Genomic DNA, 25040 nt, shown 5'->3' with positions numbered 1-25040 from the left:
GTTGGAGGACTTACGGTAAAATAAGGCAGAAGGGATAGATAACATTCCATCAGAATTTCTAAAATCATTGGGGGAAGTGGCAACAAAACGACTATTCACGTAGGTGTGTAGAATATATGAGTCTGGCGATATACCATCTGACTTTCGGAAAAGCATCATCCACACAATTCCGAAGACGGCAAGAGCTGACAAGTGCGAGAATTATCGCACAATCAGCTTAACAGCTCATGCATCGAAGCTGCTTACAAGAATAATATACAGAAGAATGGAAAGGAAAATTGAGAATGCGCTAGGTGACGATCAGTTTGGCTTTAGGAAATGTAAAGGGACGAGAGAGGCAATTCTGACGTTACGGCTAATAATGGAAGCAAGGCTAAAGAAAAATCAAGACACTTTCATAGGATTTGTCGACCTGGAAAAAGCGTTCGACAATATAAAATGGTGCAAGGTGTTCGAGATTCTGAAAAAGTAGGGGTAAGCTACAGGGAGAGACGGGTCATATACAATATGTACAACAACCAAGAGGGAATAATAAGAGTGGACGATCAAGAACGAAGTGCTCGTATTAAGAAGGGTGTAAGACAAGGCTGTAGCCTTTCGCCCCTACTCTTCAATCTGTACATCGAGGAAGCAATGATGCAAATAAAACAAAGGTTCAGGGGTGGAATTAAAATACAAGGTGAAAGGATATCAATGATACGGTTCGCTGATGACATTGCTATCCTGAGTGAAAGTGAAGAAGAATTAAATGATCTGCTGAACGGAATGAACAGTCTAATGAGTACACAGTATGGTTTGAGAGTAAATCGGAGAAAGACGAAGGTAATGAGAAGTAGTAGAAATGAGAACAGCGAGAAACTTAACATCAGGATTGATGGTCACGAAGTCAATGAAGTTAAGGAATTCTGCTACCTAGGCAGTAAAATAACCAATGACAGACGGAGCAAGGAGGACATCAAAAGCAGACTCGCTATGGCAAAAAAGGCATTTCTGGCCATCACGCCGGGTGATACGCCAGTATGGCGATGACTAATACACACTTCCAAAGAGTGTTCACCGCGATGTCGCCAAACACGGATGCGACCATCATGATGTTGTAAACAGAACCTGGATTCATCCGAAAAATGACGTTTTGCCATTCGTGCACCCAGGTTCGTCGTTGGGTACACCATCGCAGGCGCTCCTGTCTGTGATGGAGCGTCAAGGGTAACCGCAGCCACAGTCTCCAAGCTGATAGTCCATGCTGCTGCAAACGTCGTCGAACTGTTCGTGCAGATGGTTGTTGTCTAGCAAACATCCCCATCTGTTGACTCAGGGATCGAGACGTGGCTGCACGATCCTTTACAGCCTTGCGGATAAGATGCCTGTCATCTCGACTGCTAGTGATACGAGGCCGTTGGGATCCAGCACGGCGTTCCGTATTACCCTCCTGAACCCATCGATTCCATATTCTGCTAACAGTCATTTGCTCTAGACCAACGGGAGCAGAAATGTCGCGATACGATAAACCGCAATCGCGATAGGCTGCAATCCGACCTTTATCAAAGTCGGAAACGTGATGGTACGCATTTCTCCTCCTTACACGAGGTATCACAACAACGTTTCATCAGGCAACGCCGGTCAACTGCCATTTTGGCAATGAGAATTCGGTTGGAAACTTTCCTCATGTCAGCACGTTGTAGGTGTCACCACCGGCGCCAACCTAGTGAGAATACTCTGAAAAGGTAATGATTTGCATATCACAGCATCTTCTTCCTGTCGGTTAAATTTCGCGTCTGTATAGCGTCATCTGCGTGGTGTAGCATTTTGTGTATTTGTGTATTTGACCTTCCATGATAATGTGTTACTTACTTTTTGAAATCCACTGTGTATCACGAGCTGTACCCTGGCATTCAGAACGGTAGGGACAGCATTGAGGAGGCCCGTGGCTGAGGTTGAAGGTGGGCAGCGGCCGCAGCAGACGGGCGGCGTCGGCGGCGTCGGCAGTGCGCAGGCGCGCGGCGCGGCGTGGCGTGGCTGTGGAGGCGCCCTGGCGACGCTTGGCCCGTGGTCGATGCGCGGGCCGCTGTAGCCGTGGCAGCAGCCGCCAGTCGCCGCGTGGCCGCGCCGCCGCCGCCGCCGCCGCCAGCCTGTCGGAGCCGAGGGTCGCGCGCGCCATGAGGGACTCCCAGCCGCGCAGCCGCCGCGCGCCGCCGCAGCCGCCCCGGCCGGACGACCTGCCGGACCCTCCGCCGCCGCCGGCCAGGGAGAACCTCGTGGTCAGTCGCACTCTGCGCTCTGCCGTGCTGGGCAGGCAGCGCGCCCAACCTAGCGGTGTAAAAAAAATTGCTCAGAAAACGTTTGGTACCACCTGCACGTCTGCGATCGTGTCGTGTCTGTGTTTGGCTTAGAGCTAAGGGAAGCATCGAAACAGGGCATAAGTGCATATATCTCTGTTGGTAACTGACGACAGTGTACTGAATAACACTACATCAATATTTACTTTATTTGCAGAATAAAAATTACAACTATTAGTAGTACTATGTTTTTAGGTTGGGTAGTACTTTCAAGTATTTGTGGCAAAAGCAATCCATGTATATTAATGGGTATAAATGTGGATTTAAGTGCAGATATTTTTGTATGTTGTGTGTATACACATCGGTGTTGGGTTATTTTGATTTATCTGCATTGCACAGTCTTCCTACAAACATCGCTCATAATTAACTAACTCATGTTTTCAGGACAGACATAACTGCACCACTATGTGGACTACACCTGTCGGTATAGACTGACCGGTTTGCGTCCACGCCTCCATACTTCAACATCTGACCAACTGCCAAACGGAAAATAAGCGTTAATGACTTGCTATTGCCACATACTTGATGGTACTAACCAACCTAAAAACATCCTACTCCTGATAGCTGTAATTATTTGACTGTGAATGAAGTAAATATTGATTTAGTGTTCTTTGATATGCTGTGGTCAGTCACCAATAGAAATGTCTGCACTTATACTGTGCAAGTTGGTGCTGGCTCCCTAATGGTGTGGGATGTGTTTTCCTGGAATGGAGTGGGTCCTCTGGTTCAAATGAAGCGATCGTTAACTGGATATGGTTAAGTCTGAAGTGGGGGTGCTGCGTCAGATGCTTCCCAGAAATTTAGGAATATTGAATCTGGCTGATACCCTTAATCCACTCGTTACTTGGCTCTGAGCACTGTGGGACTTAACTTCTGAGGTCATCAGTCCTCTAGAACTTAGAACTACTTAAACCTAACTAACCTAAGGACATCACACACTTCCATGCCCGAGGCAGGATTCGAACCTGCGACTGGAGCTGTCGCGCGGTTCCAGACTGTAGCGCCTGGAACCGCTCGGCCACGACCGGCCGGATATATATATATATATATATATATATATATATATATATATATATATATATATATATATATATAGTGTATGTGCAGACATTTCTATTGCTGGCTTGCGACAGCATACCAAAGAACACTACATCAATATTTATTTCATTTACAGACAAATAATTATAACTATTACTAGTAGGATGGTTTTGGGGGTTGGTTAGTACCATCAAGTATTTGTGGCAAAACCAAGCCATTAACGCTTATTTTCCCTTCGGCAGTTAGTGAGATGTTGAAGTATGGACGCGTGGACGCAAAACGGTCAGTCTATACTGACAGGCGTAGTCCACTTAGTGGTGCAGTTACGACTGTCCTGAAAACATGAGTTAGTAAATTATGAGACATGTTTGTAGGAAGACTGTTCGATGCAAATAAAACAAAATAACCCAACACTGATGTGTATACACACCACATACAATATCCGAAAGCCTCTGTATGGTACATGGCGGAAATTACCTTCGACGACTACTGGTCACTTTCTTTCGTGGTCCCCTCACAAATAGAGCGAGAGAAAGCAACTGTCCTCCGTATGAGCCCATATTCCTCTTATCTTATGTTCGTGGTCCTTACATACGATGCAGTAGAAACGGTCTGCAGTCAACTACAAATTCTGGTTCTTTAGATTCTCTCAATAGCATTTCACGTTAACGTCACCTTCTCTCCAGGGATTCCCATTCGAGTTCCCAAAGCATCTCAGTAACACTCGCATCCTGATCGACCCCACCGTTAACATACCCAGCAGCCCGCATCTGAGTAGTCTGCATGTCTTCGTTCAGTCCGACCAAGTGGTAATCCCAAACAATCGAGTAGTGCTCAAGAATGGATCCCACTAGTGTTCTGTAAGCCATAACTTTTACAGATGAATCAGACTTCCCTAAAATACTTCCAATCATCCAAAGTCGACCATTTGTCTTTCCTGCTACCGACGTTACGTGCTCATTCAATTTCATATCGCTTTGCAGCGTTACGCTGACATATTTTATCGACGCGACTGTGTTAGCGGCACAGTACTAACGCTGTCTTAGAAAATTATGGAATTGTTTTTCCTTCTCATCTGCATTAACTTACATTTTCCTACGTTTAGAGCAAATTGCCATTCTTCACACCAACTAGAAAGTTTGTTTGTCACTTTGTAACCTACTACAATAGCTCAATGACAATAACTTCCTCTACACCACATCGTTATCGTCAAACGTCCTGAGGCAGCTGCTCGCACTCTCCATCACGTTATTGATGTATACAGAGAATAAGAGCAGCCCTACTACACTTCCTCGAGCACTCCCGACGAAACCCCTGTTTCTGATCACTACTCGCCGTCGGGGGCAACCTATTGGGTTCTTTTACTTAGGAAGTCTTCGGGAAAGTCACACATCTGGGAGCCAAGTCCGTATGCTCGTATCTTCGTTAACAGTCTGAATTGGGGGTACCGTATCAAACGCTTCCCAGAAATCTAGGGACATAGAATCTGGCTGATACCCTTAATACATGGTTCTCAGGGTATCGTGTGAGAAAAGTACAAGCTGAGTTTCGCACGAGCGACGCTTTCCAAATCCGTGCTGATTTGTGGACTGTAGCTTTTCTGTCTTAAGGAAACTTATTGTATTCGAACTCAGAACTGCAGCAAACACGTTAACGATATTTGCTAGTAAATTTGAGGGTCAGTTCTTTTACCATCGTATGTACAGCACTCACCTGTGCTTTTTTTCCGTCTCTTGGGACTTTACGCTGGGCTAGATCCTGGCGATACGTGCAACCTAAGTAAGCTGCCAGTGCCCCAGAATTACTCTCTGTAAAACCGAATTGGGATCGCATCCAGACTTCGCGACTCATTTGTTTCCAGATATACACAGGGTCTTTCAAAGCCTTTCTGATAAACATCTGCGGATGACAGAACGCGTCATGAGGAGCAGCTTTTGTCCACTACTGTTCTCCAGCCATGAGACTTCGCCAAATCAGCAGGGCGGACTAACAAGGAGTGAAGCATACTACCTATCTCAGCAAACTGAATTTTAACAAAAATACAATATCAATGGGTGTGTTTAAGAGGAGACAGATGTTTTAGAAGCGGGTCAGGAACTATAATATGCCCGGTATACTGCCTTTCCTGGGGTGCAGATAACTGTATGATAGGCAACACACATTGCATACGAATGCTGCATAGTGCCTATGCCCTGCTACCTCTCAATAGTACGACCACTCTTAAACGACATCTACCGTCCACAGAAAGCGTCAGGAAACAGCCTGTCTCTAACAACAGCTGTTCCTCATGGCGTGATCTGTCACTCGTAGACATTCGTGACATATTTTAAAAAAATATTACTGTTAATAGAAAACAAAATGACAAATAAAATGAAGGCACTCTATGCCCATCTTTGTGCATCTCTGAAATCAGTGTTGCTCCTCCCACTCTATTATAACGTTTGGGTGCTCCTTGCTATGCTACCCAGAAGGTGGTCGATACTTTCCTGCTCGATCCTGTCTCACTCTTCGCTGGCGAGCCTCCTGAGGCCAACCGCTCTGTGAGAAGGTTTCCCACCACGGCGCACTCGTAAATTTCAGCTGCTCGAAAGAATTACCAACACGGTTCATGTCAGCAGATACCGCAGACTATACCATTTGGTTGACTCTTGCCTCCTGGAGGTAGACGAGACAGAAGCGGTCGTAAAAGATGAACCTATGGCCAACGTGTTGACTGTATGGCTGTCTCGATACTGCACAGACTTCCAGCTACCCTCGATAGTGATGACAGCAATTAAACGGTACGGCCATTTGTGTCATGTATTTTTATGCAAACTCGCTCATCAAAATTTATGGGGTACTTTCCGTTGACCTAGAATCATGCATGAAATATGGCAAGAAGCATGGTTTCACAGTACCAGGAAAGGATAAAAACCAGAAAACTGTTAATTTATAATTATATCACAGGAAAAAATATTTCGTTTGTCATTTGTTACCCGAGTCCAAAATTAAAATTAAATCATTCTCGAAACTCTAGAATTTCCTGGGCCCGATATCTTGCCAGTATCAATGTCGATAACAGGTATAAATCGTCGAGATTCCCGATTCCCTGGCTGAATGAAATGTCTACATAAGGTAAGGTTTTTTTTTCATTTCGCTAAGGGTTCTCGTTTGGATATAACTTGTATCCCTATGTGACAGCCAACTGGCTCCATACATGAAAGATCCATCTCCCTGCTCAACCCGTTGGCTTACATGTCTGAGCGGGCATTGGTATCTGGCGGCTTCCATACTCTTCTACGACGGTAGTCAGGCGCTAGAAAAATTATGCACTCACCGGAGAAAGGATTCCAATGCCACTGGTTCAGTCTTCATTCCAGAAAATCCCTTGTCGACATTCTTCACGGACCACCGTGGTGCTGGTGGGTTTGTACTTTTGCTCGTAAGGGACGCCTAGAGGCGAAATTCGATGCCTGCTGACGGTTGTGTACTACTCGGATCGTCACAGTTCGCCTAGTTCCCAAACTACCGTGCCCAATTGGGCAGTATTCTCGTAGCGGCACCTACGAAGCATATTTTGTAGGTATCGGTCATCAGGTGGCGTTGCTGACCAGGAGCAGCAACCAGGAATATGTTTCCAATGTTTTACTTTTCACAACATCAGTTGAGGTTGGGATGAAGTGTCTGCGGTCTCCAGCAGTTCTCGTGCTGGCAACACTCTTGCCGGAAAGCGACAACGAGCCTACGCTCCGAGCTTGGAAACAGCGTTCGCGGCATGTTGTCTCAGTGAAAAGCGTACTCAAGCTGCATTGTCCCTTTCAAGTTTGGAGGCACAACGTCCTCTAGTGAGCTACACTGAAAATGGAGGATTCTTTTCACTTCCATTACACAGGTGGCTGCTCGTAGCGATTTAGTGCGATGAAAGAAGTATTGAGAAAGAAGTTTCCCCAAAAAAGAAAGCGAGTCATGAGGGTGATACAAAACGTAGCTTTACCTTTTCAAAAGTAAGCAATACGGCCACTAATGCTCATGTTGTAACGACTGCACCAATCGCGACAATACAACTTTTCAGTGATAATGTATAAATGACTGCTGCATCGAAAGTTACTACATAAAACATGTTCTGGGTTAACAGTGCAGTGAAATTAGGAAACCTACCAATCGTTACTCGTGTAGGGTGGTAAACTGATTCACTGTGAATCTAGCTACTAACTAGTACGGAAGACGAACCCGATTAACACCTAGGCGTACAACATGTGCGAAAATTTAACTAATGTACTAAGGACGTCGTAACGTGTACACTCCCACGGTCACTCCGGATGTAAGCGTCTATAAGCACGCAGTAGACGTATACATTCTGTCAGCAAGCGTGAAAGGGCATTACGCCCCGTTACGGAATGAACAGACATGCAGACGGATGGGGAACTAACAAGCTACATTGGTGGTAAAAACTTAAGGACTAAAGGAACATTCGCATCATGTGACACTGCCAAGTAACATGTTGTTGCTGTTGTTGTGGTCTTCACTCCCGAGACTGGTTTGATGCAGCTCTCCATGCTAATCTAACCTGCGCAAGCCTCTTCACCTCCAAGTAGCTACGGCAACTTACTCCTCCTGAATCTGCTCACCGTATTCATCTTTTGGTCTGCCTCTACTACGCCCCCCCCCCCCCCCCACGCAGACACGTTTCCATCCAGTACTAAATTGGTGATCCCTTGATGCCTCAGAATGTGTCCTACCAACAGGTCCCTTCTTCTAGTGAGGTTGTGCCACAAATTTCTGTTCTCTCCAATTCTATTCAGTACCTTCTCGTTATCTACGTGATCTACCCACCTAATATTCAGCATTATTCTGTAGCACCACATCTGAGACGCTTCTATTCTATTCTTGCCTAGACTGTTTATTGTCCATGTTTCATTTCCATTCATGGCTACACTCCACACAAATACTTTCCGAAAGGACTTCCTAACATTTAAATCTATACTCGATGTTAACCAATTTCTCTTCTTCAGAAACGCTTTTCTTGTGATTACTAGTCCCCGTGTCATATCTTCTCTACTTCGAGCATCATCTGTTACTTTGCTTGCCAGATCTCAGATACCAATCTAATTCCCTCTGCATCACCTGATTTAATTAGTCTACATTTTATTATTCTCGTTTTGCTTTTGTTGATATTCATCTAATATCCACCTTTCAAGACACCGTCCATTCCGTTCAGTTGCTCATCCGAGTCCTTTGCTGTGTCTGACAGAATTACAATGTCATCGACAAACTTCAAAGTTTTTATTTCTTTTCCCTGGACTTTAATTCCTACTCCAAGTTTTTCATTTGATTCCATTACTGCTTGCTCAATATACAGATTGAATAACATCGAGGATAGGCTACAAACCCTTCTCAACCTCTGTTTCGCTTTCGTGCCCCTCGACTCTTAACTGCCATCTGGTTTGTGTTCAAATTGTAAATAGCCTTTTGCTCCCTGTATTTTACCCCTGCCACCTTTAGAATATGAAAGAGAGTATTGCAGTCAACATTGTCTACAGCTCTCTCTAAGTCTACAAATGCTATAAATGTAGGTTTTCCTTTCCTTAACGTATCTTCTATGAGAAGTCCTAGGGTCAGTATAGCCTTGCGTGTTCCTACATTTCTCCAGAATGCGAACTGATCTTCCCGAGGTCAGCTTCAACGAGTTTTTCCATTCTTCTGTAAAGGATTTTTTTAGTATTTTGCAGTCATTCCTTATTAAACTGATAGTTCGGTAATTTCCGCACCTGTCAACACCTGCTTTCTTTGGAAATGGAATTATTATATTCTTCTTGAAGTCGCATGTTTCATACATGTTGCTAACCCGATGGAAGAGTTTTGTAATGGCTGGCTCTCCCAAGGCTATCAGTAGCCCACATGCGTCAAGGCCTTCAAGACCTGAGAGACATTAGATATAGTGCCAGTGACTCTACCAAAATGACGTTCTCGACATTTTGACGCCTGATGTATGTGAAAGGGAGCTCCACAGTACGCCATTTTCATTTAAATTCGCACAAAGGAGGAACTGACACAGTCTTTTAGTACGTACAATGTCGTGTATCAACGACTTCAGTGGTGTTTATTCATTTTCGAAAGATAATAATGGCTGCAGCACGTGAACGTCAAAAAGTCCTCGGCGTTTCCAATTATCTCCTTCCGAGACGACCCGCTGCTATATTCTCCAGTATCTCTGTCACTTAAACCAGCAGGCTGCTCCATTCTCTGCAATTCAGTGACTTATTTATGTGTAACCCCAGCACGTGTTACAGACGTTTTGTAATGCATCGCTCGACTCCGACGGGCTCCTTTCCGACTTTAAACGGGTGGACATAATGTTCTGGCTGATCTGCTCAAAACTGCGATCTGTAGTGGCCGCTGTCCGGATAAGCCACAGTTTATTTGCGGAAATGAAAATAATATATTGTTACAAACGAACGAAGGAATGTCCATTTGATGTCATCCGTGGTATGGAGGACTAAGATGACATTTAATCGGGCAGATCAGGCAAATTTGGTGTATTCTGTTCGTACACGGAAGTGATTAATTTTTGTTCACAGCGTCTTTGATACTCGTGAAAGAGTATTAAGAAAGTTACCGAGTGAAAAGGACGGGTAATAACAACACTAGACTCGTCTTCAGGAGGAGCAGTATTAAAAATAGTCCTTTACCAACTTGATTTACTATGAATACATGGACTGTAATAATGTCATTATAAATTTGAGCATCTCCAATTACAGATCGCAACTTTCAGATCACGGGATCATTGCTTCAGAAAATCCTCGAAAAAATTCCCTACTTCGTCTTTGTCCAAAGATGCTAGTGATTCGTTTCTAACAACATAGATGTCGAGCGGTCGCTAATGTCAGAGCTTTCTAACTTGTTATGCAAGCCTTAAGACTGGAACTAATCTATTCATACAGCATGGGTCAGAGCTGCTGCAACGTGCAAAGATCTCCTCTGGTGACATCAACATAAGATCAAATACTGAAATATACCCTCAGTGCGTAAACCATCTCTTCTCGTTTGGTGACAGTCTTGTTGACCACCAACCAGCCTCAACCAAGTCTGTAGATGACAATGCAGATGTAGCAATTGCATGGTTATAATGCTTGATGGTTATCGCATCCACGTGGGCCTTCTACTTTTTAACATGAGCCAAAACATTATGATCAATTTAATGCGTATTAGTCCACCTTCAGAATGCAATACGGCAAGGTTTATGATTGGCATGGTTTGGCCGAAGCCTTGGTAAGTTTTCGGAGGTACGTGGCTCAAGATTCCTACCCACAGATCACGAAATTCCCATGAATTAAGGGCCGGTGTTTGTGGCATGGAGCTGGTGCTCGATAGCGTTCCACCTGTCTTCCATAGGGTCATATTAGAACAATTTGGTGGCCAAGATATTAACATAAGTTCACTATTATGCTCGTCAAACCAAAGCAGCACAACGCTAGCCTTATTCTGGCGGTAGATGCCGTCGCCGTCACGGAAGACAAGGCATGAACGGATGCAGGTGGTCCTCAAAAATGTTCGCGTAGTCCACAGCTGCCATGGTGGCCTTCATTACTACCGCAGGTCCCATGGAAGCCCGGGTGAATGTTACCGGTAGCATGATTCTGTCCTCAACTGCCTCAGTCCTAGGCTCGATGCATTTAACGAGGAGCCTGAACGACGGCATATTCGGAGACGACCATTGGTGGGGTGTAGCAAGAAACGTGATTCATCGGACAAGGCAACACGTTCCCCTTAATCCACCATCGAACTTAGATTATCCCAAGCCATGTCGTTCGGTCACCATTGGATCACGTAGGGCCCACCTACTGCGCAACCCCGCGTTCGGCAATGTGCGCTGAATGGTGAGCCCCAAAATACTTATGCCCGCACCAGCACAGTACTCTGTCGTCAGACCTGGCGCAGGTCGCCGCCTATCCTGCTTTACTGAGCGCACAAGTCTCTGACCTCCACGTTCTGTGATGAGGCATGGACATCCTACACCTGGACGCCAATCAGTCACTTAACCGTTCTCCATCCACATTCCATATACGCTGACGATAGTAGCACGCAAACAACCGACCGACTTCGCCGTTTGTGTGATGCGTATTCTAGGCGCAGGAACATAACAATCTGGCCTTTGTCAAAGTCGCTTTCTCAGTGATATCCCCATTTGGGGCCCGTCTCGTCGCTAGAATGAATGTGCTGAATCTTCACGGAGTTGTGTGCTTTTGGAACTCGCAACATGTATACACTATGTGATCAAAAGTATCCGAACACCCCCAAGAACATACGTTTTTCATATTAGGTACATTGTGTTGCCACCTACTGCCAGGTACTCCATATCAGCGAACTCAGTAGTCAGCAGTGTGGGGGCTCTACAGAACTCACGGACTTCGAACATGGTCAGGTGGTTGGGTGTCAGCTGTCTCATCCGTCTGTACGCGAGATTTCCACACTCCTAAACATCCCTAGGTCCACTGTTTCCGATGTGATAGTGAAGTGGAAACGTGAAGACACTCGTACAGCACAAAAGCGTACAGGCCGACTTCGTCTGTTGACTGCCAGAGACCGCCGACAGTTGCTGAGGGCCGTAATGTGTAACAGGCAGACATCTATCCAGACCATCACACAGGAATTCCAAACCGCATCAGGATCCACTGCAACTACTATGACAATTAGGCGGGAGGTGAGAAAACTTGGATTTCATGGACGAGCGGCTGCTCATAAGCTACACATCACGCCGGTAAACGACAAACGACGCCTCGCTTGGTGTAAGGAGCTGAAACACTGGACGATTGAACTGTTGAAAAACTTTGTGTGGAGTGACAAATCACGGTACACAATGTAGCGATGCGATGGCAGGGTGTGGGTATGACGTTGGTGAACGTCATCTGCCAGTGCGTCTAGTGCCGACAGTAAAATTCAGAGGCGGTGGTGTTATGGTGTGGTCATGTTTTCCATGGAGGGGGCTTGCAACCCTTATTGTTTTGCGTGGTACTATCGCAGCAATGGGCCTACATTGATGTTTCAAGCACCTTCTTGCTTCCCACTGCTGAAGAGCAATTCGGGTATGGCGATTGCATCTTTCAGCATGACCGAGCACCTATTCATAACGCTCGGCCTATGGCGGAGTGGTTACACGACAATAACATCCCTGTAATAGATGTAACTGGCCTGCACAGAGTCCTGATCTGAATCCTATAGAACACCTTTGGGATGTTTTGGAGTGCCGACTTCATGGCAGGCTTCACCGACCGACATCGATACCTCTCCTCAGTGCAGCACGTCGTGAAGAGTGGGCTGCCATCATCTAAGATTGAACGCATGCCTCCAAGAATGGATGCTTTCATCAAGGCTAAGAGTGGGCCAACACCATACTGAATACCATCTTTAATGATGGAGGGCGCCACGAACTTGTAAGTCAATTTCAGTCAGCTGTCCAGATGCTTTTGATCTGATAGTGTACGTTGTTGGTCCTGTTCTTTGCCGATATTTTGTGTACATCAGCTGTGATTATCTCCTTGTTTAATCAATTTGTCTTGAGCCAGTATCAGATGCCTGTGCAGCTAGCTGTTGTGGCCATCTCTGAATTTTTCGGCCCAATGGTTGAAATTTTGTGTTGTGCGACCGCCGCTTTTTCTCGTGGAAGATGTTGGCAGCTGCTCTGAAACGGTCCCTTAAACAGGAAGCTCAGCCATGTAGCTGAGTTGTCGGAAAGGTCGGTGGTAGATGTAGCAGCGTGCTGTTCTGCACTCTTTGTGGCGTCTGTATGTGCGTTTCGGCGACCTGAGTCAACACGATAGCAGCTTATTCCAGTACAGGACAGAGTAGCGCCTTGTATAAATATAATAGGAAGCTGCGATAGGAAGGTGGGTTCAGGAATGGGTAAAACTCGCTGAGCCAACCGTTGGCCTTATTCCTTACATGCCCGATTTGCTGGCACCACGTTAGACGACAGTCTAACGTGACGCCAAGATATCGCACCATGTAGTTTCGTAGAACACGGCCACCTGCAATGTCGATGAGAGGCAGCGCTGCAGCGATGGCGCGTCGCTTAACAACCAAGAACTGCATCTTGGTAGCACTGAACGTCGAGGGTTCGAGTCCTCCCTCAGGCATGGATGTGTGTGTTGCCCGTAGCATAAGTTAGATTAAGTTAGATAAAGTAGTGTGTAGGCATAGGGACCGATGACCTCTGCAATTTGGTCCCATAAGACCTTACCACAAATTTCCAAAAATTAGTACTGAACTTGTGATGCCACTTGACGGCCCAGGTGAGCATGTTATCAGGGGCGAGCTACATTCGACGTCGGAGAGTGTTGCCATTCATTCTGCTGTTAAATCTCACTGTATCATCAGCGTATGCGGTCGCCCTAGCTACGTGTGCAGTGTGGGTACAAAGGACCTAGCTCTGTGGCACGCCGGCACAGATACGCCCAACTGTGAAGAGTCCAGCTTCAGCCCGCACATGGAAGGTCCTGTCGTCGAGAGAGAAGCGCATAAGGTGGACATGTGACTCCGGCACTCCATGCTCAAATATCCTAAACAAGGGGCCGTCGTGCCACAAACTGTCCAATGCTCTGTAAACGTTGAGGAGCACTGCCAGGAAATGCTCGTGGTGCTTCAGAGCGTCGAAGGCCTCCTCCACTAGTTCAAAAATGGTTTAAATGGCTCTGAGCACTATGGGACTTAACATCTGAGGTCATCAGTCCCCTAGATCTCTGAACTACTTAAACCTAACTAACCTAAGGACATCACACACATCCATGCTGGAGGCAGGATTCGAACCTGCGAACGTAGCGGTCGCTCGGCTCCAGACTGTAGCGCCTAGAACCGCTCGGCCACTCCGGCCGGCTCCTCCACTAGTCGCAGGAGTTGATGCGCGTTGACCCTTCTGAAACTCCAACTGCTTCTCTGGCAGTATTGCCTCGCAAGTGATGTGACGCTGTCGCCACACCCTCTCGAAGACTTTGGATAGGGCTTGTAATGAGCTTACAGGTGGATAACTTTGAGCAAGTAGCAGAGCTTTGCCAGTCTTTGATACGGCTACTACCTCTGCCTGTTTCTACTCTAACTAATAGTAACGGGTCCATAAGATTTCGTTGAATATGTTGACCAGACCTGTGGAGACTGCTAGTGACACATGTTTCAGTAGGGAATTATTGATCTCGTCGGGACCGCCAGTTTTCCTGGTGTTGAGATTGTGGTGTAGCGACGTCACGTATTCATCTTCGACCTCTCCGTCACTGCAAGGCAGCATGGGAGCGGTTCAGTCACCGATGCGATATAGATGTGAAACTTTTCATTTGGCTCACAGATGATCCTATTACAATCCTGGAGTGGAATTATTCCTGACTACGTCTAAAGAAGTTCTTGGCTGTCCTCAGGGCAGATTGATCATCATCATCATCATCATCATCATCAAGCCAGAGTGTACCGATATTATTTGCCCACTGTCTATTTCGATGGGCTTCTATCGCCATCTTGATTTCCGGTGCAGGCGATTGAGCAACCATTTAGTAGCGGATTTCTTCGTAAGTTTCACTCTCGATATATTCTGTTCTTCTCGCTTGTGTACGCAAGAATAGCTTATGACAGTTGTCGTGAGTTGCCTCTTGATGCGCGTGGTGTACGTGGTGTTGTTTCCGCAGCAACGGCTAGTGCTGCTTCCATGAATTGAAGCATCGCCGCTTCGATTCCGTTTTCAGCAGGTAGTGAGACAGCATCAGTGTCAAATGTGATTGGAGATAGTCTGAAGATAACACGTTATACGTCGAGGTGTAAATTTGCTGTAGTATGGCTTCGATATAGCGACATCGATGACATTAGGTTGCTGCCTGTTGCGGACGTCCTTCTGGTTACGTCATCGCTGGAATTTGTAATTCTTGAAAGTCATGCGGCATGCTTCTCACTTAGGTTGTCAACTATGAGAAACCTGCCACGTGAGTTCAGAAAAGCTTCGAAGTCACTGGAATCCAATGACGGGACGGCTGTCTGTTTGCTGCGATATATGTGATACAACCGCCTGGCGTATGGACGCCGATGCCACAGCCTCTAGCGTTGCCACCGACGGCAGATTTACTTTGTAATGGGTGATGCTGTAGCGCATCTAAACTACTGTACCACTACTAGTGGTTGGCCTGTTCGTGCTGAAACAGGAGTAGTTTGGGCACAAAATCTACTCCGTGCTTCAGGTGTGATTCACACACCGGGCAAATGTTATTAACTTCATCTCGGAGAAGCTGGCGAATTGCGCCAGCTTGAGTGCGGACGCCAATGACGTTCCATGCGGCTATCGTCAGACCATTAGTGCTGTCCACAATACAGCCATTGTCGTTTAGATTCGGTGATAGCCTGCATAGCTAACGGCACTGTAGAATTAATTTTCTCCTGAAAATGCGTTATCAGCTTTGTTACGCTGTTCACCATGAAACGGGGGATCTTAAATGTCTGCTTTAATGAATTTACTCTGGCATGTTGGGACCCAAAAGTAACGTCACGCTCAATTTTATCCACATCACTTTTGTAATTGATCGTTCACTACAGGGTCATACCGGATTCTGATGTCATTGCGAAACATTAAATCCATATGAATTTGACAGATCTGACGAAACTGAAATAAAAGCAACGGAGATGCTAGCACTCGGGATGACCGTGTAGTGACGATTTTACTTCACTAATACTCTTAGAAAGATAATTCGTAATCATGTTTGCTTTATAAAGGAGTGGGATTCCGAATAACCTTAATAGACAAGGGATTTTGCGTCGAAGAATGTAGTTATTTGTTGACAGTTTAACATTGAACAGAACATTGTCAGAACTTCTCATTGGCAAATCATAGCATCTACAGGCGCATACTCAAGCACGAGGTGAGGGAATGAAATATATTCGTGTGGTGATTGGCGCTGCTTTATAAACAAAGTTTATCATCTACTTAAAGGTGGGTTCATTATTACGCAGTAGTGTTGGACTATCAGATCGACAGTGAAACGTAAGAGGGGAAAACTGTGACTACCATCGATATTAAAACTCAGAGAAATAAGAAAGGAAACCTTCACTGGCTAGCAGCTCCACCGCCATGTTCTTGTTTCATGCAGGTTGCAATCATAGGATTTAGCACAGGAGATACGAGGGTGCTGTTCACAAATGACTATACAAAGAAATAAAATGAAGTAAAATGTTCGTCAGAAACCCTCCTCCAAGAATCGGAATGTGGAATAAACAGTATTAATGTAGAATTCTAATTAGTCAGTGAGTGACAACTTTATGGAAGAGGTACAAAAACAAGGTACGTCTTTCAACCAGAGAAGTGACCTGCACAATTAAACTGCTGAGACTGTTGCTTGGAATAAAGGGCAGTGCACTGGCGGAATTGTCATTTGTGCTCAAGTGGTTCATGTAAAAAGGTGTCGACGTGATTATGGCTGCACGATGCGAACCAACACACTTTGAACGCGGAATGGTAGTTGCAGCCAGACGGATGGGTCGTTCTATTTAGGAAATCATCATTGAATTCAACATTCCGATATCCACAGTGTCAAGACTGTGCCGAGATTACCAAATTCCAGGCATTACCTCTCATCACGAACAACGCAGTGGCCAACGGCCTTCACTTAACGATCGAGAGCAGCGGCTTTTACCTAGAGCTGTCAGAAATAATAGGCATGCAACACTGCTTGAAATAACAATATAAATCAATGTGGGACGTACGATGAACGTATCTGTTAGGACAGTGTGGCGAAAATTTGACGTTAAAGTGCTACGACATCCGACGGCCGTCGTGATTGCCTTTGTTAACAGCATGACACCGCCTGCGGCGCCTCTCCTGGGCTTGTGACCGTATCGGTTGGACCCTTGACAACTGGAAAACTAGGGTTCGAGTGCGGCGCAGACCCCACGACGCCATGGACCCAAGCTGTCAACAAGGCACTGTGCAACCTTTTGGTGACTCCATAATGGTGTGGCCTGTTTACATGAAATGAACTGGGTCCTCTGGTCAAACTGAACCGATGATAGACTGGAATTGGTTACATTCGGCTACTTGGAGAACATTTTCAGCCATTCATGGACTTCATGTTTCCAAACAACGATGGATTTTTTGTGAATGACAATATGACATGTCAGTGGGCTACAATTGTTCGCCATTGGTTTGAAGAACATTCTGGACAATTCGAGAGGTCGATTTAGCTACCCAGGTCGTCCGACATGAATCCCATCGAACATTTATGGGACGTAATCGAGAGGTCAGTTTGGGCACAAAATTCAGCACCGGCAACACTTTCGCAACTATGGACGACTATAGAGGCAGCACGACTCAGTATTTCGGCAGGGGACTTCCAACTACTTGTTGAGTCCATGCCACGTCGATATGCTGCACTACGTCGGGCAAACAGAGGACCGGCACCATATAATGATGTGTCCCATGTTCTCCGTCATCTCAGTGTGAAGTGCTGCATTGTTCCGCATGGTTGTTGCGAAGAGGTGGCAGGAACTTAAGGCGTCTGCAGCGTAGCCTTGTGGATCGTTCTGGTACTGTTTTCGTTTTGTGGCGTGCCTGGGCTCTGCTGGGAAGAGGATTCTGCAGTGGCTGGCGCCATCGACGCGAAAGTTGCGACTTAAGATACGCCAGCGCATGCGCTGGCATACATGTTTTGTTGCAGCTCAGTAGTTGACCCACGTTGGGCCGGCCGGTGTGGCCGTGCGGTTCTAGACGCTTCAGTCTGGAACCGAGTGACCGCTATGGTCGCAGGTTCGAATCCTGCCTCCGGCATGGATGTGTGTGATGTACTTAGGTTAGTTAGGTTTAAGTAGTTCTAAGTTCTAGGGGACTGACGACCACAGATGTTAAGTCCCGTAGTGCTCAGAGCCATTTTGAACCATTTGACCCACGTTGGCGACTGTAGAGCGCTTCTATACGATGCAACCGAGGTAGCTAGCCGCATGCCATTGCTCACTTAGATTTTCTGTTCGCAACGTGAGACTGGCGAGGCGAGTCACCTGAAAGAGCTTTCTGTTTTCCGGACTGTCATTTGCAATAAACAGGAATGGAGGCATATCTCCCGTTGTCTTCGTCGCTTGGAACTCTACGACTGTCCTTACAGAGAAGCTCAGAGTTTCCAAGTTATTGTGTTATGTTATGGGGATCCACAATGAAATGGAGATCTCGGAATACACCTTCTCACTTTATCAGGTAGTCAATTGTGGGCGCTTGAGTGTAGTGAAGTAGCTTTTTTTCGAAGCCTCTTCTGTCACTCCTCGGAAATCTTCAGCAGTACGCAGTGATGTCTTGTGATAATCTCTGCAACACACACTAACGTTGAACATTCCAGTTGTCCAGCTTCGGTGGAAGTTGCCGAAGCCGCCTGTTGTAGTTCTCTTGAAACTGAAGTAATATTGGGGGAGGTGATGGATCAGATTTTGGCGCTGCAGGAGAGCATCCTGTCGGCGTCGAGTACTGATGTCTTCCTTATTTTTTTTTTCCTTCGTTGAGCTTCGTACATTAGACGTTATAGTTCTTTTGTGTCCCAAGTGAGTCCCAATTGGTGGAGGCATAATGGGTTGTTCATCTTCCGAATCCGGGAGCAGCGCTGCCAAGACTGTCTCGCCCTAGTCGTAATACATTGCAGCGGCCATTGTCTGAGCTCGATTCACCGTAGCTGGAACGGCTGATGGAACTGCCAACTCGACATTGCCAACCGACCGCCTATCGGCCAACAACGCGGTTGCGCTAGCCCCTGTACGCATCTCCATCGCTAACTCGAATGATGCTCTGCTGACAAAGGATAAAAATTATTTAAACCGACAAACTGTTCGCTAACGTCGTAATTCCTGTGAGCATTATTCAATCCGGTAGACGGCATGTCCGCTCTTCACTTGTAAAGACCGATTTGCTGTCGTAACTGTTCCTGTTCTGCCGGTAGAGGGCATACTTCGCTCTTCAGTTGTAATAGATGCTTTACATTCATGTTTAGTTGAACGTCTTGACCCAGCACAGTACTTGTTTGCTAATGGAGCGATACACCTGGAGTGAATACACTGATATGGTTGGTGCTTGTTACATGGCGAACCACATCGGACGAGCAGCGCAGTCCTTTTATTAACAACAGTATCCCAGTTGCCGTAACCTACATTACTCCACCCTTACTGTTGTATATTAACGTCTGCGTGAAACCGGGTTATTTAGTAGACTATCTGGAGAGGGACGAAGTCCCACAGTACGAAGCCTGCAGTTCGAGGAAGCTGAGCTGCAGCATGTGAAGGAAGATCCTTTCATCAGCATTTGTGCATTTGCGCGTAAAATGAAGACGAATAGGACGAATGTAAGAAACTGCCTTAAGAAGGAATTGTTACGTCCATTTCACTTACAGTGTGTGCACAATCTGGAACCAGATGAGTGTTCACACAGGGCACAGTTTTCGCAGTGTCAAATGCATCTATATTTTCATCCTCTGTGCTGCTTGCAGATGAAGCAACATTCGGGCGTGATGGAGGTTTTCAACATCCGTAATTCGTTTCTAGTTAGTTCAAATCACATGCAACATGTACTCGGGCCCATCAAGCGCGGTTCTATGTGAAAGTATGGGCAGGTGTTGTTGGTGACTTTTAATTAGGTTATATCTCCTACCTTGGCCATTAAATGGCAGCCATTATTGAAGTTTCATCGCCAGTGCATTGTCTCAATTTCTGGATGACGTGCCACTAGCTACAAGATAGCGTATGCGGTTCCAGAGGCATATTTCAGTCCTCTTGTGCGTCGATACTTCAACCGACAGTTTCCAGAAAGTGGACTGGCAGAGGTGGTCTTTTACCACGGCCTACTCGTTCATCTGATTTGACCTCTGTTGATTTTTTTGGTGGAGAGAGGTAGTCAGCCTTGTATACAAAACCTCTTTTGTGTCAGAAGAGGATCTGGTTGTCCGGATAGTAGTAGCAGCTGGAGAAATTAAGACCGCTCCTGCAGTCTTGGAAGATGTTAGATACAACATAACCCGACATTGCAATCTTTGTTTACAAGTCAGTTTGAATTCTACTGTAACTGAAGTTCTTGTGTAGTGTTAATATTGTTGTCTCGTGGTAATAAAGCTTTAAAAATTGTTTGTGTTGACTTTTACCTACTGTAATTACGATCTGATGCTCTCGTAAAATGGTACCTCACAGGAAAACTCATTAGAAAAAGTGTTTTCAGAGTTCCAAGCAACCTGCCAGAGTTTGCTGTTTTAATTAATTTTCATCCAGGAAAATCTCCCTGTGCCGGTTTAAAAAATCCTTGCAGAAAAATGTGGTATTAGAGAAAAATATTTGCTTTGGTATCCCGTGCAACATCCAAGAGTTTGTCTGTTGCGGTTGCAACTGTTATTGGTAGAAAATTAAAAAGAATGAAAGCAATGGACTTGCAGCATGAATGGAAGAGTCGGTTTCCTTTGGAAAGAATGTTACAGCCAGTGTTTCCTGGGATGCGAAGGAAGTTCTTCGTTTCGGTTATTTGCAATGGTATGACAAAATTATTGAACGCGATGTTGTGAATAAACTGGATGGAAACTCCTTGAAGACGAATTGATTTCACAAAGAAAAATACAATCATCTGTCACCAGGGCCATGCAGCTGCTTGCAAAAGTTGATAGTCAATGGGAGATCTCTGTCCTCTCTCAGTTGACCTGGACTGAAGACAACTGGTGAGGGCATTCGTAGGCAATTCCTGGCCTTTAATATTTCAACCATTGGTAAGTTTTCTTCATCACAGTGGTGGATCTAAACTGTTGCAACATCTACCATATAGGCCTACTCCGTAATTGGCATCCTCAGGCATCCAGCTAATTGTTACATCTAACAAAAAACAAAACAAAAAACTTGCATTCGACTCGGCATATTGTGTACAATAGACCCACAGTCTTGGCACAATTCGGCAAAATGATGATGTTTTAGTGAACGAAGTTGGTCGTCACACAAAAATTGCACATCAGTACAGCTGTGATGGTTCTCATTGATGACTATGATGACTAATGTTGTCATCAATCATATGTTGAGCTGAAAATGATCAAAATTAACACTCATGTCTAAAAAAACAAAAAACAAAAAAACCTGGACTGTTCAGAAGTGCTCGTTGTAGTAGTTAACGACTCCATTATCGCGAAAAAGTGAGTTACCGTAAAACAGGAACGGGCAGGAAAGGCAGTATCTTTGCTCACATTATTTAAGCAGCGCTAGCAAAACGTTACCTGCGGGTCATAACCTTTAAGACCCATAAAAAGAACGCTACCAGTAGTCATAAATGTAAAGCTATTAGTGAAATAGCAACTGATAAATGTGAAACGTGTGTGTTTGCACTCTCCACATAACAGAGGTCTCCATGTTGTTGATTGCCTGTGCGAGTGCTCGTGCTGTTGAGAAGGTTCTACCGAGCAGTGTCAGTACTGTAAACATACGTCACTGGGTTACCTCTCCAGGACTGGCCTACCCTCTTTCTCATCGCCAGCTGTTCTCAATCCAACTCAGTTGAGAGAGGCCCGAGATTGAAGAGGCTGACTACAGCGCACACAGCCGGCCGGTATGCCGTGCGGTTCTAGGCACTTCAGTCTGGAACCGCGTGACCGCTACGGTCGCAGGTTCGAATCCTGCTTCGGGCATGAATGTGTGTGATGTCCTTAGGTTAGTTAGCTTTAATTAGTTCTAAGTTCTAGGCGACTGATGACCTCAGAAGTTAAGTCGCATAGTGCTCAGAGCCATTTGAGTCATTACAGCGCACACGGTACTTGTGAACAATCTGTTGTAACTTGTGTTTCACGTATGAAATGTGTGCAATGGCTACGGTTTTTATTGGACATGAAACAATAGCTCTTGTAACATCTCCTTTCTCAAAACAACAAATTTCTTCACCCTATGTTACCCAGATATGTTAAGGCACTTGCGTGCTATCTTCCGTGAAAATATTAGACAGGTTTTACTGATATTCGTAAGTACTTATTCTTATCCTAAAAACTATCGTGAGGGCGACTATTTAATGTTTAATCCGAGTGAACTTAATAGACAAATAAGTTAATAATACAGATGTGTAATTTCGATCACAGGCGCGCTCTAGTATTTGCGTGCGCGCCCGCGCGCGCGCGTGTGTGTGTTTGTGATTGAAAAAGAGAAAAAGACAGAGAGTGTGGAAGAGAGAGAGAGAGAGAGAGAGAGAGAGAGAGAGAGAGAGAGAAGCAGCCCTGCTGAAAGTGGCTCATAGATGCCTGGGTAACACAAAGAAAGGAAAATACCTTGTGTTTTACGGAAGAGGATCTTAGAAAATTGACGTAAGAGGTGACTTGGAATAATAAGTTACACCTTATCATCTCAGGCAACGCAGTAAATGAGTCTCTGTAAACAACGATCAGAAAGTTTTTCCAGTCGTTCGATTCCTCAGGTATAGAAAGCCGCTCCTTGGTAGTGGATCCATTCGATAACTGCTGTGTGAACGTGGGCCGGCCGCGGTGGTCTAGCGGTTCTAGGCGCTCAGTCCGGAACCGCGCGACTGCTACGGTCGCAGGTTCGAATCCTGCCTCGGGCATGGATGTGTGTCATGTCCTTAGGTTAGTTAGGTTTAAGTAGTTCTAAGTTCTAGGGGACTGATGACCACAGATGTTTAGTCCCATAGTGCTCAGAGCCATTTTTTTGTGTGAACGTCCTCATCGCTCTAAACTCTTCCCCCACCCCCCACCCCCCCCATATGTTCTTCTGAGGTCGTCTGGACAGTATCGTATGTGGTCGATGTCCTTCCTTTCTAATGAGTATCATCCACGTTTGTGAGGTCTTGGTCAAATTACTGGCACCGTTTCACTATGGCTGAACGCGAAATTGCATTTAATCCGTACGTCACCAGATCCCGGGTTGAATCTGAGGGCAATTTAGGCATTTGACCCAAATAAATCTTACTGTTCCGCACATTTCAACTTTGGAGCACGTTTCCTGCCTTCGCACCATTTCATTCCGACACTATAATGCGCTTGTTAGCCATACTGCAGCAGAAACGCGTCTGTAGGAAGCCCGCAACGTATACTCTCTTCTGACAATGCGGCACCGTTGTTGTACAATATTCTTAGCGGAGTCGACGTGTATAACTTCCTTTCTGAAGTCCCTACGGACAAGATAATATCGTTTAACAGTCGGCAACGATCGATGGGCATTGTGCCCGTTTAGTATTTGCAACTGGAAGTAGCGCTGTCTTATCCCATTAACTGAATTGTGAGAAACTGGCCTTGTGACATAAACGAATCAATTTAGATAACTGCCTTCAAGTCTGCAAAACGTGAGTGCACTGGAATTACCAGCGCACTAGAAAGCTGCTGGAGCTTGACTTGCTCGCCTACTAACCAGCGGTACGCCAGCCCGCTAACCAGCGCTGCGCCGCCGTTACGTCTACGAAAGGCTTTACGCTGTGGTGATACCTCCCAATATCGTGTCGGACCTCCTTCTGCCGGGAGTATTGCACCAACTCGACGTGACATGCACTCGGCAAGTCATTGGAAGTCCTCTACAAAAATATTGAGACATACTGCCTCTGTAGCCGTCCATAATTGCTTATGTGTTGCCGGTGCAGGATTTTGTGCGCGAGCTGACCTCTCGATTAAAGCCCATAAATGTTCGATGAGATCCAGGTCGGCCGATCTAGGCGGCCAAACTATTTGTTCAAATTCTCCAGAATGTTTCTCAAACCAATCGTGAGCAACCGCGGCTCGGTGACATGACGCATTGTCATCGATAAAAATTTCACCGTTGTTTTTTAACGTGAAGTTAATGAATGGCTGAAAATGGTCTCCATGCAGCCGAACATCATCATTTCAATTCAATCATCGGTTCAGTTGGACCAGAGGGCCCAGTCCATTAGATACAAACACAGCCCACGCCGTTATGGAGCACCAACAGCTGCACAGTTCATTGAACTGTGGATGAAGCCCGACCAACAGGCATTACACGCATTGAGCGGAAAAAATAGTACATTGAGAATGGCTAGCTTCTAGCTCAAATCTAGATCTGGCAGTAAAATTTAAAAAGGGCGACTGATCGCTGCAATCTATAGTTTACAAGTCAATATAACAGTCGCTGAGTGCAACAGCTTTCTGGATGGAAGGTAGCCTGATGAGTTGCACAGTGTCTTGTTGACAACTTGGGTCTATGGCTTCCTGGGTCTGCACCACAACCGAACCCTGTCATCAGCTCTTAACAACTGAAATCGGGACTCATCGGACCAGGCCACGCTTTTCCGGTAGTCTAAGAGTCCAACCGATGTGGTCACAAGCCCAGGAGAGGCGCTGCGGGCGATGTCGCGCTGTTAGCTAAGGCACTCGCGTCGGTCGTCTGCTGCCATAGCGCATTAACGACAAGTTCCGCCACGCTGTCCTAACGAATACGTTCGTTCTGCGCCCCATATTGATTTCTGAAATTATTTTACGCAGTACTGCTTGTCTGTTAGCACCAACACCTCTATGCAAAACCCACTGCTCTCTGTCGTTAAGTGCAGGCTGTTGGCCGCCACGTTGTCAATGGTGATGCCTGAAATTTGGTATTCTCGGCGCACTCTTGACACTGTGGACCTCAGGATTATGAATTCCCTAATGATTTTCGAAATGGAATGTCCGACGCGTCTAGCTGCAACTACCAAATCTGTTAATTCCCCTCATGCGAGCTTGATCACCTCGGTAA

General features: G+C 45.8%; 1 protein-coding gene across 1 annotated transcript in view; it reads left to right on the top strand.

Moving 5' to 3' along the window:
* The first annotated feature begins 2156 nt into the window (after window positions 1-2156).
* The window catches only part of LOC126162095 (kinesin-like protein KIF19), a 585325-nt gene continuing 562441 nt past the window's right edge, over window positions 2157-25040 (top strand). The window contains exon 1 of the mRNA XM_049918372.1: window positions 2157-2258. Coding sequence (XP_049774329.1) covers window positions 2157-2258 — 102 coding nt within the window. The remainder of the gene's footprint in view (window positions 2259-25040) is intronic.

This window comes from Schistocerca cancellata, chromosome 2 (assembly GCF_023864275.1).
Source record: "Schistocerca cancellata isolate TAMUIC-IGC-003103 chromosome 2, iqSchCanc2.1, whole genome shotgun sequence".
Classification (NCBI taxonomy): domain Eukaryota; kingdom Metazoa; phylum Arthropoda; class Insecta; order Orthoptera; family Acrididae; genus Schistocerca; species Schistocerca cancellata.
The sequence above is the reverse complement of the archived record's forward strand: the minus strand, read 5'-3'. Positions and strand labels throughout refer to the sequence as shown.